Source organism: Mustela lutreola, chromosome 10 (genome assembly GCF_030435805.1).
Source record: "Mustela lutreola isolate mMusLut2 chromosome 10, mMusLut2.pri, whole genome shotgun sequence".
Classification (NCBI taxonomy): domain Eukaryota; kingdom Metazoa; phylum Chordata; class Mammalia; order Carnivora; family Mustelidae; genus Mustela; species Mustela lutreola.
In genome coordinates, this window is record NC_081299.1 from 98,455,386 (window position 1) to 98,469,442 (window position 14,057).

Here is a 14,057-nt window from a genome sequence, read left to right on the forward strand (position 1 = left end):
TCCTCCCTTAGGTACTCTTTCATAGTTTCAATAGATGTGTGAAGTGAGACAGACCTAGTGCCCTGCAGACTTGACCTCAAAAAGATGATTTATCCTATATTTGCCCATTTCTCTCTGTCTAAACTGCTACCATTAGGGTAAAAATCAATTATCAGCTGGAATGGTTGGCTTTGCTGTATCCCACAGTCACTGGCTGAATTCAAAGGGGCATCTTGTAAATGTCTACATGCATTCAGTACATAGTGTGTGTAGCTCTCTTTCTCTCCCCCCTCCCCCCCGTGTGTGTGTGTGTGTGTGTGTGTGTATGTTTGTACAGATGGTAATGTCAATGGGTTAGTGCCAAGCTCATGTTCTGCCAATGGGGAGGGAATAGTTGTACATCTATATACCAAGTCAGGGGTCCACATTATGCTTACCTTAATATTTGAGGTTGATATTTACATAGTCTTTAAATATTAATCTGGAAGTTTGGGTTCTCATATCACACGATAACATGATCACTTAAAGCTGCAGGACTATAACATCCCCTCTAAAACCTGTGTATCAAACTAGATTTCTGACTAATGAGTAAAATGTCTGATGTTCAAACCTAACTGGCACTAATCACATATGACTTTCATGGAACCTGAAATTGTCAAACAATGTTGGGGCATGAGAGTTCCCCCTCTGAACAAGATTTCCTTTTATTAATTTTCACATTTTGATCAAGATATTTCTTTGAAAGCATCACTGATCAAAAGTCAAGTTCTGGGGCGCCTGGGTGGCTCAGTGGGTTAAGCCGCTGCCTTCGGCTCAGGTCATGATCTCAGGGTCCTGGGATCGAGTCCTGCATCGGGCTTTCTGCTCAGCGGGGAGCCTGCTTCCCTTTCTCTCTCTCTGCCTGCCTTTCTGACTACTTGTGATTTCTCTCTGTCAAATAAATAAATAAAATCTTAAAAAAAAAAAGTCAAGTTCTTTCTATTTTATGGTTTTGTCTCTTGGTACCAGGAAGGACTTTTCCTGGTTGTCATGTCCTATGTTGGAGGGAATGTGCATAACAGTTAGAAACCACTTCTGGTCATATCTGAGCAGCAAGGAAGATTAGCAGGGAGAAACTCTCAGGTACTTCTCATCTAAAGTCTATCTTTTCAGGGCACCTGTGTAGCTCAGTCAGTTAGGTATCCTGACTCTTGATTTTTGGTCAGCTCATGATCTCAGGGTTGTGAGATTGAGCCCTGTGCAAGGCTCTGTGCTTGGTGGGCAGTCTGCTTGAGATTCCCCCACCCCATGCGCTCGCTCCCTCTCTCTCTCTCTCAAGTAAGCAAATCTTTTTAAAAAAAAAAACAACACTATTTTTTTTCAAGGTTTTAAGTGTTGGAAGTAACCCAGAAGGTAACATCACTTTATTGGATAAGTAGCTTTTAAAATAAGTTTGATGGTAAAGAAAATACAAAACTTAACATAATTATATGCAAAAGAAATAGCAATTCCAAATTGTATGATGGTTTTAAACCAGGACTCTAGATCTGAAAATAACCAACTGAAATATTTATTGGCATTTATTCCAGTGATGAGGAGAGTTGTTCTCCCCGTGAAGGCAAACCTGAAGCCATGCATGCCTCCTAGAAGTCTCTGCTTAAAGCGACCATGAAAGCGGACTAGTACTGCAGGAGTACTGCAAGAGCGCCCTGGAAGAATTAACTGAGTGCATTTGGGAAGACAGAGTGCAGATATAAGCATGAATCAGTAGTTGAACTTTTTGAAAAATAGCAGAACTTCAAAGATGTTTTAAAACACTATCTCAAAAGAATTGCTTGAAGCCAAATGTGTTATTGATAACACAACCTGTAAGGTTGCAAATTCAGAAACCATAAGTCTGGATAAAAATCCAAAGTCAGTTAATAGTTTAGATAAAAGAAAATTTTTGTGAACTCTGAAAATTCTAACCCTTCAGAAAAAGCAAGTGAGAATTAATATGAATTTGAAGTGAATAATGAAATGATTTCTGAAAGGCCATAATCAATAGACCGGGTTCTTCTCTTTTGCAAGGCCTTGGGAAACGCAGAAAAGGAGTCTTTCCACAGAAAAAGCAGAGAAAAAAAAAGTGTAAGAAAAAGATATATAGGCCTGTCCAGACATCTTGGAAAAGCTGTCTCATCAGATGTGTCTACTTCAATTCCAGTAAATATTTACTTTCAGGTCACCAGATGGTGTGCAGTCAGGCTGTGGTACTTTCTTCAGATGCATCATGTGAATCCAAGAGTCTGTTACCTGGAGTTTGGCAGCACAAAGGTGGTTAGCAATTCCTGATAATTACGGGCCTGTCCTGCGAGGTCAAAAGTCTTTCTGGAGGTGTCTTTCCTGACAGATGAAATTCCCAGGGTGCGAGTTATGATACTTAAGGTCATTGTCTCCTGGGAGTGCACTTCCTCATTCAGAGACACAGCGATGACAGCGGGGGTGGAGTAGGCCAGCAGGTGGAGTGGCAGGTTGTAGGGTGCAGCACAGCCACAGGGCATGGAGTACCTGCTGGGTGTGGGCAGGTTCATGTTTGCTTCTTCAGCATCTGGGTCTGGGGGTGAGGGCTGCTCCTCCTGGAAAGGTGTGATGTTGATGATTGAGTAGGTGTTGACTCTCATTGGGACCACTTGTGGTCCCACACTACACAAGTGTAGTGTGTTCCACTGGGGTGTCCATGTCTGTTCCCACCTCAATTTTTACCTCCTAGCCAGGATTCCTGCCTGTCCTTTCTCTAAGTGCCCCCACCCTCTACCATCCCAATCATTTTCAATTCAGATGATGGAGGTAGACATGATATTTAGACTCAACCAACCCTGACTGATTGAGGGATGAGCATGTGAACTGATCTCTTCTAGTCGGAGTCAGTCTCAGGACTTTTATTGTAACTGTTGGGCAAAGAGGACAAAACCCTGTTGGGATTTGTAAGCTGTGAGCCTAGAGCCACTTCTGGCCATCTTTGGCATCTCCTGGAAACAGCCAGTCTGGGAATAAAGCCAACACAGAGGACAGAGTGAAGGAGAGAGAGACCTAATGATATCATTTGAGTCTAATCGGAAGCTGGCTTCAATTCTAAATGAAATTGTAACTTTTAATCTGAACTGCTTAAGCTAGTGGGAGTTGGGTTTCTGACACTAGCAACTGAAGAGTACTGACTGATTTGGCATATTTCCCATTAGTTTCAAAAGATCCCATCCCACATTTCCTCTAGGACTTCGCTGTTTTCTCTTTTCTCTTGCTTCCTATTTATGGACTTTTTCTGCTCAGCAAGATCTCCTCAGCAAGAATCATTCTTCAATCTCTTCCTGAATAAGAAAGAAAAAGCAAAAACAACTAAATAATCTTAGGATCTTAGAAGACCTAGGATCTTCTTGTGAGCCCGCACAAACTTCTGTTTATTAGCTCTTCTTTCTTTGAATTCTTATTCGTGTGTGTGTGTGTGTGTGTGTGTGTAAAAATTCCATCTTAATCTGTTTGGGCTGTTATAACAAAATACCACAGACTGGGTAGCTTATAGACAACAGAAACCTATTTTGGAGGTTGGGAAGTTCAAGGTCATGGTGCTCAGCATGGTCTTATTCTAGTGAGATTTTTTTTCTCATTCATAACTGGTCCTTCTCAGCTGTGTCCTCACTTGGTGGAAGGGCCAAGAGATCTCTGTAGGGTCTTTTATAAGAACATTAATCCCATGAGAGTGGAGCCCCCACTCTCATGACTTAGGAACCTCCAAAAGATCTTACCTCCTAATACCATTATATTGGGCATTTGGATTTCAACACATGAATTTTAGGGAGAAAAAACTTCAGACTACAGCAAGCCTCCTATACTGATCATTTTATTTCCTCACTTCTCATTCTCTTCTCAACCCACTGTGATTTGACTTCCACTCCTATCTTCCTTTGAAAATGTTTCTGGTAAGGTTAACGATGACTTACTAATAGTCCAATATATGGGTTCTGATCTTCTCTGACCTCTGAGCTACCCTAGAGGGCCCAGTGGAGGTCATATATCTGGATTCACAACATAATACATCTATGGCATTTGTAATCAGTCCTAATGAGGCCGATGTCAACATTTTCTCTTTTCGAGCCTTTTCTTGCTACTCTTCTCTGTGATGAGTAGAAATCCATGCTATGGTCTAGCAGTCAACTGTAATGTAGTTCTGAACTATACTTCTTCTGGAAGTGTAATTTTGCTTTGTGCTGTTTAAGAGTGAAGTTTGCACATTTTGTGAAAGAAGGGCTAGGGCTGTGATAATATTACATTATCATGTATGTATCTATCTATATAATCTATCCTGTTGACACTTTGGACACTTAAATGTAGAACATATGAGAAACTACCCATTTCAACAAAAGATGGTTTAGATGGCACCTATTGAAAAAATGCAGGTAGCTGATGGAGACCCTCCAGCCTGAGATGGAGGAATGGATGGGGAGTAAAGAACTTTTTGGGGATTTAAACTTTACTGGAGTAGAGGATTCTAGTTTTTGAAACTTTCTCACTGAGGTCTTCAACATGAAAGGCTATCCATATTGTTCAAATATGGGCACTACTACTTTTATGTTGCAGATTCCTAGACTAGAATTCTAGCTCAGACTCCTTTCCTGAACTTCAGTGTGTGTATCTAGTGCCTGATTATGTATCCTCTTGGATGTCCTATAGTCCTCTCCAACTGGCTTCAACTTCCTTCCAACTGCAGTCTGCTTTTTCTCCTGAGCCCCACCATCCCTTAGCTGTCAGGAAACCTGGGAATGATTCCAGGTTCCTCTTTCCCTGCATTGCCCCTATACCTATCTACTTTTTTTTTTTTTTTTAGATTTTATTTATTTATTTGTTAGAAAGAGAGAAAGAGCACACAAGCAGGCAGAGAGGCAGGCAGACGTGGAGAGACAAGCAGTCTCCCTGCCGAGCAAGGAGCCTGATGCGGTACTTGATCCCAGGACCCTGGGATCATGACCTAAGCCGAAGGCAGAAGCTTAACCCACTGACCACCCAGGCATCGCATCTATCTACTTCTTGGTAGGAATCCCAGTATGTAAGTTAGAAATCCTCATGAAATCCTCTGGCCTTTGCCCTCCAATCATTGTTCATACTAAGTGATTTTTGAAAGGTGCAAATTTGATTTTGTAGCTCATTGTTTAAAATTTTTGCCGTGGTAGCTGTACAAATATAAGACTCCTTGGATCAGTTTAATGACCCTTCATCTTCCCAGTTCTTGACATGCTCTCTTGGAATTCTTCCATGCTGTCTCTTTCAGGGTCTTCTTGATGTTGTTTCCCAAGTGATCCGCTTTTCTTCTCTACTGCTGTTACTTTTTATTTGGATAATTTGTATGAGTTCTTCAGGACTCCGTTTAGAGACCCCAAAATTCAGAAAATCGCTCTCCCCTGACCATCCTCTCCAAGGTAGAGAGGGTCTACTTTTGGTTAATGAATATCATAGCACTTACCTCATGGGAATTATATTTGCCTGTTTTTTCCCCTTACTCTAAATTCCTTGAAGGCAGACTTCTCTTGTTCATCTTAGCATATCACTATCTTCTAAAGAGTTTTGTCAAATGTATAAAATAGTAATCCTCAAACAAAGTAAAACAAATTCTAATATTAGAGTGGGTTGCATCTTACAAGGCAGAGCTGGTCCAGAGGAAAATATAGGGACTCTGGCTCTGGCTATTGATATCAAATCTTTGAATTAAAATAGAATTGGGAAATACATCAAAAGCTATTCATTAATTCTACAAATTAATATTTTCAAATAGGTATTTGGCATCATGCAGAAGTATCTTCAGTTGTGCAAGATGATGCATATTTGATTTATAATTAACAGAAATTTTCGTCAGTGTAATAATTATAACAATTTAGGTAATATTCATTAGTTGCCAGGTTTGCTTACCTCAAAGTTGGTTATTTGGTAAATTTCTTCTATTTAATATAAGTAAAATCATCAGTAAATTATGCAAGAAAACAAAACAAAACAAAACAAAACAAATCCCAAAGCTTCAGATGGGTTTCTGGCACATTAACTAAAAATTTTATGAAATCAGCATAAATTTTGCTTTGCAACATTCAGGATATATTACTTCTAAACTTTATGCTTTCCATATCCTCAGGAGACAGCCATTGGAAAAGTGGTTACCTGAGATGTATTTAACTTTTGTTGACAGTGAGGACACCAACAAAATGATTAATAACATTTTGCATTAGTCTTTTTACCTTTCAATGAACACGTACACATAATAACTTAGATACATTTTATAGGAAAAAATAATCATGTTGAAAGTAGAAATCTTTGTGCCCCTCAAAATACACCTTAATAGAAATTTGATTTTGATGAGTTCAAAATAAGATGATATAGTTAATTGATGGCTTCAGGGCCCAGAATGCTCTCTCATAGGGATGTGTAAGATACGGTTGCTGAAATCAGGGGGCTGGTGGTCAAAGGGGATGTCAACATAGTAATGAACCAGGCAAGTTCTTGAATGCCCAAGGGTGTCTCTTCCTTTTAATCTTTGATAGTCATTTCAGAAGGGAAGATATGCTATCTCCTTCACTGTCCTCTTCACGCAAGCCTCTTCTCTTCGAGTAAACCTATGAATGGGGCACACAGGGAAAGGAGAGCAACTTTCCTGGATGACTGTGTGTAGGATTACACTGGTCCCTGTAGCAGTGTATGGCTTTACCGATTGAACCCTGGACAACAAAGGAGATATTCCGGGGAAAAGATGTATAATCTGGAAGAGAAAATGTTAATTGAAATCTAACTACTTGCACAAAATTCCTTAGGATGTTACTTTTATATCTAGCTCCTCATAGTCACACTACAGAAGGGTTACTACTCTTTCCTTTTTTTTTTTTTTAAGCTATATTGTTTGGTAGTTGGACATTTAGATAAGTTGTGTAAAGATGAGTATAAAGATACAATAGAATTTTAAGAGAAATCAAACAAGAATTCCAGTACATAGAAAATTTAATTTAAAATAACTTAAAATAGCTCATCAAGAAATTTTAATTCAGTGCCTTGGTACCAGATGCTTAAGCTTGGGTCTGATCTCAAATCAGTTCAGATAAATAGCTATAACCAAAAATTTATATATATGAATATGTATATATATGTACCCATATATGTATACATGTATGTATGTCTGTATACACATTCATGCATACATATATTAACTTATTTATGTATATATTCAAGAGTTATAAATTCAAGACACATATAGATTCAAGATATATAGGAATTCAAGATACTTATAGATTTACGGTATATAAAAATCTGCCCTCACTCGGAGGTGGAATTCTTTAGCTTTACTCATAGCACAGATTTTGGAAAAATTACTCCTAAAAGGAACACATTAACCATAGATGGAACAGATCTCTACTCCCCCTCTTTTAAGTATTGTACTCTTCTTAACGTTGTTAAATCAGGTATAGAATGAAACTTTTATTTATTTATTTATCCTTAAATATTTATTTATTTATTTATTTATTTAGAAATTAGAGACAATTCTGAAGTGGAAGAAGCCTATGCACTTGGGCCTGTCTTCAGGTAGAAGCAAATAGTGGGAAAGAGCATTTTCCAGCAAAACAGATTTCATTATGTACAATGCATACGCCATGAAGAGAGGTGGACTATTTGTTCTTCACTTAAAAGTTTGTATTTCTCACCTACTGGAGTATAAACATCTATTTCATGAAGTGATTTTCTTAAAATAATCTTTTCTTCAGCTATAGACACAGAAAAGTAGCCATGTACAATTAAATTTTTAGCTTGCTTCCAATCTTTTTTCCCAGAAAAGCTTTCTCCAACGTTAGTAGCAGTAGCAAGTAAGCAGCAGCAGAAGTGTGGTTCTCTATGCAAATGAGACTATTTGTAGTGGTTAGGTCTTTTCAGCAAAACATTTTGTAGAAGTTTCTTGGGGTGCACACTTTCCTTTAGTGCATACCCAAAGACTGTGTTCTCACAGGAGGATGAGCTTAAGTGGGTTTCCAAAATCCCCAGTACTTTCACTTTTGTGTGGCCTTTTAAAATGTAATTTAAAAAACTCTCTATGATCTAATAAATGTACTATGTTGTTAAAAATTGACAAAGATACCAGTTTAGATTCTAAATTTGGGTTTACCTACCTCAGTTGAAGCATCAAGACCATAAAGAATATGAAAATTTTATTTTTATAAGGAGATTTACACAGAAAAAACCATATTTCTGTTCTGTGGGTTTTATTTTAGTTTTCTTAGCTTGTTTCTGTTGTGTGCACACAACTAGTAGATGCCTTTCTTTCTTTGGCCAGGGATGCTTCTGATATAATATCTGAATTAGGAAGGATTTTGTTTTAGCTTAAGTGGTAAAAACTATAGGTCAAAATCCATGAAAAAGAGTTCTCTAGGTGAATAAGAAAAATACAAAAAAATTAGGAAAATATGTAAACTCAAGTTATGAGGTATTTCAGAGATACAGTGCCAGTAAAAATGCTCTTTCCCACTATTTGCAACTGCCAGAGCTCTTGCTTTAGTCTTTCTGTCTGCATATTTGAAGAAACAAGGAAAAGTTTGAGATAAAAGCCCTCTTGCTCAGGTGAGGGCTGCTGTACTTCAGAGCAGAGTCAGAAAAAGAAAGTTATAAAGTAATATTTAAATGTATTTATATAAGAACAAAAAATATCCTTAAAAAGTTACTAAAAGTTTTTTTTTTTAAGTACTAAAAACACTCACTTTTATAGGGCACATGATTGTCTGTGTGACCACTCTTTCCAGAGGGAGTTTTTTTGTTTTTAAATACTAGGAAAGTATGACTTATTCAAATTAGATTTTCAATTAGCAATAATCGCGCCTCGGATAAACCTCATTGGCTACGATACTGCCACTGCGCAAAGCTTCAAATTAGATTTTCCATGCTGTATTTAGTCTCACAGACATGTTTAGTTCTAAAACTGTGGTTTACTGTGTTCTGGAGAGTATGTATATAAAAAAATCCCAGGAAACCCTTACACCTAACTCAGATGTAGTCAGTGCGTCCTACACCATGATCTCTCAAGTCCTGTAGCTTATTGCTTCCGTTAACCAGAAATCCTGAATTCTCTGTATCTAACTTTCTATGGCTAGAATCTGGGAAAATGATCCATTATCATTTCTTCTAAATAGCCAAGTTTTTAAAGTTTATCAAAATTTGATGATCTTTTTCTCAGAGTCAAATAGATCATTCCTCTGATATAGTAAGAACCAGGAATTTCCAGCAAAACAGATTTCATTATGTACAATGCATACACCAGAAGCACACAGATCACACATGAATCTCAGTCAACACACACAGCATTCACTCAAGGAGTAAATGAGTAATGAGCCAAACATACATACATGTGCAAATGTACAATTAACAGCATATTATTTTAGATCCTAATGTCCTTTGAATATTAAAAATGAGTCAGGAGACACTTCCGGTGACATTTCTATGGAAGCTCTAGATTGCAATTTTCATGTAGAAGTAGCTTCATATCACATCTCGTGAGGTTCGTATTGCACAGCAAAGCACCATGCTGAATATCATGCCAAAGATCTGAAACAGAAGGAACCACTTGTTAATGACTTTCAAACAATAGAAACTGATTTTTTAAAAAAGAAAAGCAAACTGCATGGGTGTCTAATAATTAAAGCCAAAAATTACTGACTGTAAGTGACATTTTTATATATACTACTTAATTATCATTGCTGGCTAAAGGCTTCCATATTAGCATGTTAACTCTTAGTTGTTTACACTTAGGTCTAAAGCGTTTCCTGTTGTTGGAAAAGCTCTAAACTTTTGCAACAGTCAATATGCAACAGTGTAATATGCAACACATATTACAAAGTAGAGCATCTTTTCATTTTTCCTGCTCCATTTTAAGGTACAAATGATGCTTCACTATTTAACTCAATAGTTTGCCCAAAGCATAAACTAAGGTGTTAGAACTATGGTATTACTGATGTCTTCTGCCTCTTGGATAATTCTTTGAAAAGCCAAATACTTGGCAAATCCAGTAGCCATAGGTATAGTTTGAATAGAAGGATGTCAAAAGATCTTTCTTGTTCTCAATCATTTCCCCAACAATTTCCTAGACCCTATAGAATGTTATCAGCGGGTGCAATGTTTATAAACTACTGTCAATGTTTGTTTAAAGAAATCTGTACCATTACCCTAGGATTTTCTCTTTCATCCATCCTTCATCAGACTAGAATCTATACATGTTCAATTTAAAAAGCCATGTACTATCTGCTATATGGAAGGGAGAAATTAGGCTTAAGTAAAAGCAGCCTGGAGCAGGGCTCTAAGCTCCTGGCTGCCAGAACTCAGTAGCAGTGTATGGCAGAGGAGACACTTCACGACTTCTGGCTCACTGATTGCAACTCTTACCTTAAGAAGAAAGGAGTTACAAAAGGATCAGATCTGGGGGTGCGGATTCAAGATGACCAATAGAGGGCCTTTCCCGCTAGTGTGGTTGTCAGGTTGGATACAACACTTGCTTTGCCCCGGTTGTACCCTAAAGGGATCCCCTCAGAAAAGAACTTTCTTAGCACTGTTCTTCCACTGTCATGAGTACGGGTGACTGTCTCTACGATGCTCACTCTTTGAGATGATGGAATTGTTAGGGGTGTCTCTTTGGTACCTCTATTATGCAGCCCATTTTCAAATCTTCTGCCTCAAAATTGTTCTCAGGAAGCCACAGAACAGTGAGCAGGCTAGCCCCAGAGCAGGTGAGGAGGGCCTGAGAGATGTCCCTGGGCTGGGAGGCCCTCAGTATAGTATTTCACCTGCGGCCCCATCCGGCCGCACTCTAAATACAGAAGAGAGGGAAAGTGCTTGTGTGTCCTGGAAAGCTGCCAATTCCTTGATTTTCCTTGCAATTCCCTTTACCCCCGCCTTAGGTGATGCCATGAATTCATCTACATACAGAACTAGAGGGTAAGGACTACCTTAGCATCAGCTATTATGACTCAACCCTGGACGGTGGAAATCACCACTTTACTAGTCTGACTCAAATCCTGCTTCCCTCCAGCTTACCTCCACATGGCAACACAGGTCCTTCTATCCCTTGGTGGTTTCCTTCTACTTTAAGGATAGAGCCCAATCCCTCAAATGGGCACACAAAGACCACAGTTCTGTGGACTCTCACACCCTACTCACTGTCCTCTCTTGCTGCTCCTGTGATGTCCTGTGGGCCCCTACCAGTTCTTGCACGCTTGTGTACTTTGGAGGCCCAGAGCCATTTGCAGGTGCCCGGATGCACTATGCTTCCCACTTCTGCATGTTATTCCTTTTGTCTGGGTTCTGGGTTTGGGAGGGCTCAGATTATGTCCAGAGCTAGCATTTGTTGAGTGCTATCTTCCAGACACTTCATATGAGTTAGTGCCTACAAGTACTTTACATGTATTATCCCATTTCATCCTCACAACAATCTTAGGAGGTTGGTACATTAAAATCCTCATTTTCCAAATGAGGTAATTGAGGAATAGAGAAACTAAAAAACTTTCCCATGATCCCAGGGCTTGTAAGTAGTGGAGCTAGGAGGTGAACCCAAACCAGGGTGCCAGAGCTTGCACTATTATTCACTACACTACACTACTTCTGCAAATCCTAGGTGAAAGAGATTTACCTGGTGGGTTATTTTAAATTTCTAACAGTAAGAAGAGACCCAGAATTGGAAATCACTTGTCTAGTTTAAGCTTGCTGGTCTTAATGTGGGAAGTTATTGCAATGATAAACTCAAGGTCATAATTAGGTTCAAGTTAAAATTGGTATATTTGAGGGGCACCTGGGTGGCTCAGTGGGTTAAAGTCACTGCCTTCAGCTTGGGCCATGATCCCAGTGTCCTGGGATCGAGCCCCACATCGGGCTCTCTGCTCCATGTGGAGCCTGCTTCCTCCTCTCTCTCTCTGCCTGCCTCTCTTCCTGTCAAATAAATAAAATCTTAAAAAAAAAAATTGGTATATTTGAGAGAACTGAGTATTGATAATCAAATGCTTTGTTCTTAGAAGATGTCTTGTCAACAACCATCTGTCTTTTATGAGAAATCTCTCCTAAGATACTGCCGTAACACACTTGAAGACAAATAAGATGCAAAGGCTTCTTAGAAAGCAAAAAAGGTAAGTTTTGGAACTTTCTCACCGTGAGACCTGCAATCCCAATACCAACAATTCCGATGAGCTGGAGCTTAACACTGATTATGGCCTCAATTTCATCAATGCAATTCTGTTTTGGAAAAAAAAAAGTCAGGAATAACAAATGATGGTATCTGTGAATTATCACTCTGATGCAACCCTCTCCTTCTCTATAGCATTCTGTTAAAGTTAATCCGTGTCAGCTTCTGCTCACATTTAAACCACTTCTCTTAGATAGCACCATTCTGATAACCTTAAAGCGAAAGTGTGTATTGGGGAAAAAATATAATCCTCTCCTTTTGGTGGAATGTTCCTATTTAGGCCAACGACTGCTTCAGAACCTAAAACCTGGCTGGAGGAAGCTATTCTAGGACCTGAAGCATTTAAAAATTTGGGGCATCTTCTTGCTTTCAGCATATAAAAATAAGTAAAATATCCCTCAAATAGTAGTCCCTTGCTTTTGTGTTGTCATTAATAACTTAAAAGACTTTTTACATACTTGGTCCAATTTACTATGCAAGGTAGGTATTACTTAGTAAGAGGCTTAAAAGTCTGTACAGGTTCAAATTAAACAAAGGAAAACTGAATGTTAGCAGTTAGAGGACCACTCTTTTCTATGATGGCTGGGCTGCATGGATCTCTATCATTTCATTTGCCCCATAGAGACGTGTGCAGGGCAGGTTCAAAGAAAAGGGGTTATTGGACAAAGAACAGAGGAGACCATTTGTAATTATTAGTTTCTCCAGTTTCTATTTGGAATCCTCTTAAGCACAGAGGTATGCAATTTTGTCTTTAGGCTGCCCAGGTCCTTTTACTTGTCACTGGTCAACTCCCTTTAACACTCACATAAGCTATATGAAACCCTTACCACTATTCTTATGTCTTCTATCATACTGCATTCATTCATTCATTCATTCATTCATTCAACAAACTGTCCTTGAGCATCTACATTGCATCAGTCAGTCACTGGAATGATATAGTAGGTATGGAGATACATGATTTCTTCTGCCCTTAGGGAGCTCACAGCTTAGAAAAGGATATAGACCACAAAAAATAATACATTATAATACATTCTAATAAAAGTTTGAGAGCCACTATACTAGATATCAGCTCTCTCACTGGAAAAAATGGGAGTAAACCTACAGTAAATCCTCCAGGCTTCTTCTCCTTCACCTATAAATGTACATGCTCCATTCAGGGCCAGGCAGTGTTGAAGGCAGAGAGCATGCAAAGTCAACAAGGGAGCTCTGCTCCTTACTTCCTGCTCTCTCATAAAGTCAAAGAAGTACCCTTCTCTGTTGAAAGTTAACTCGTTTACTAGAGCCAGACCTCATTCCTTCTTATCGCCTCAGGAAGCCTGTGCTGTCAGTTATCTTCTTGTCTTCCATACATTCAGCCTCTACTTTTCCACTGACATTTCCACTCATCGTATGATGTCACGCCCGTGTATTTCAGTCTAAAACAAAACAATCCCCTCTAGTGTTGTCCTCCTCTCGCTCTGCCCCTATCCCCCCCGCCTTGCTTTCACACTAGCTTCTTTTTTTAAGATAAACATGGCTTATTTTTGCTTACTGTTGAAATTTGGGAAATTCAGTAGTTCCCCCTTATCTGTGGTTTTGCTTTTGCAATTTGCTACCCCTGGTGAACCATGGGTCTGGAAGCGGATGATCTTCCTAACATATTGTTAGGTCATTAGTAGCTCAATGACCTAGTTATCTCATCATTTTATCATTTCACATCATCACAAGAACAAGGGTGAGTATGGTATAGCAAGATATTTTAAGTGAGAAAGAGACCACATTCATAGAACTGTTATTACAGTATATTATTGATTGCTTATTTTATTATTTGTTATTGTTCATGTCTTACTGTGCCTAATTTATAAGTTAAACTTTAGATATTATGTATAGGAGAAAAGACAGTATATAG

The 14,057-nt window shown here is 38.8% G+C and overlaps 1 protein-coding gene and 1 pseudogene across 3 annotated transcripts in view; both read right to left on the reverse strand.

Moving 5' to 3' along the window:
- Positions 1-8,744: 8,744 nt before the first annotated feature.
- LOC131810753 (U4 spliceosomal RNA) lies at positions 8,745-8,871 on the reverse strand (annotated as a pseudogene).
- Positions 8,872-9,123: 252 nt separating this feature from the next.
- The window catches only part of TSPAN2 (tetraspanin 2), a 60,922-nt gene continuing 55,988 nt past the window's right edge, over positions 9,124-14,057 (reverse strand). For 2 of the 3 annotated variants that reach the window (XM_059136570.1, XM_059136568.1), the window contains exons 7-8: positions 12,136-12,219; positions 9,124-9,549 (exon numbers count right to left, since the gene is read on the reverse strand). In XM_059136570.1, coding sequence (XP_058992553.1) covers positions 9,484-9,549; positions 12,136-12,219 — 150 coding nt within the window. In that variant the 3' untranslated portion in view covers positions 9,124-9,483. The remainder of the gene's footprint in view (positions 9,550-12,135; positions 12,220-14,057) is intronic. The other variant, XM_059136569.1, reaches the window with a different exon arrangement.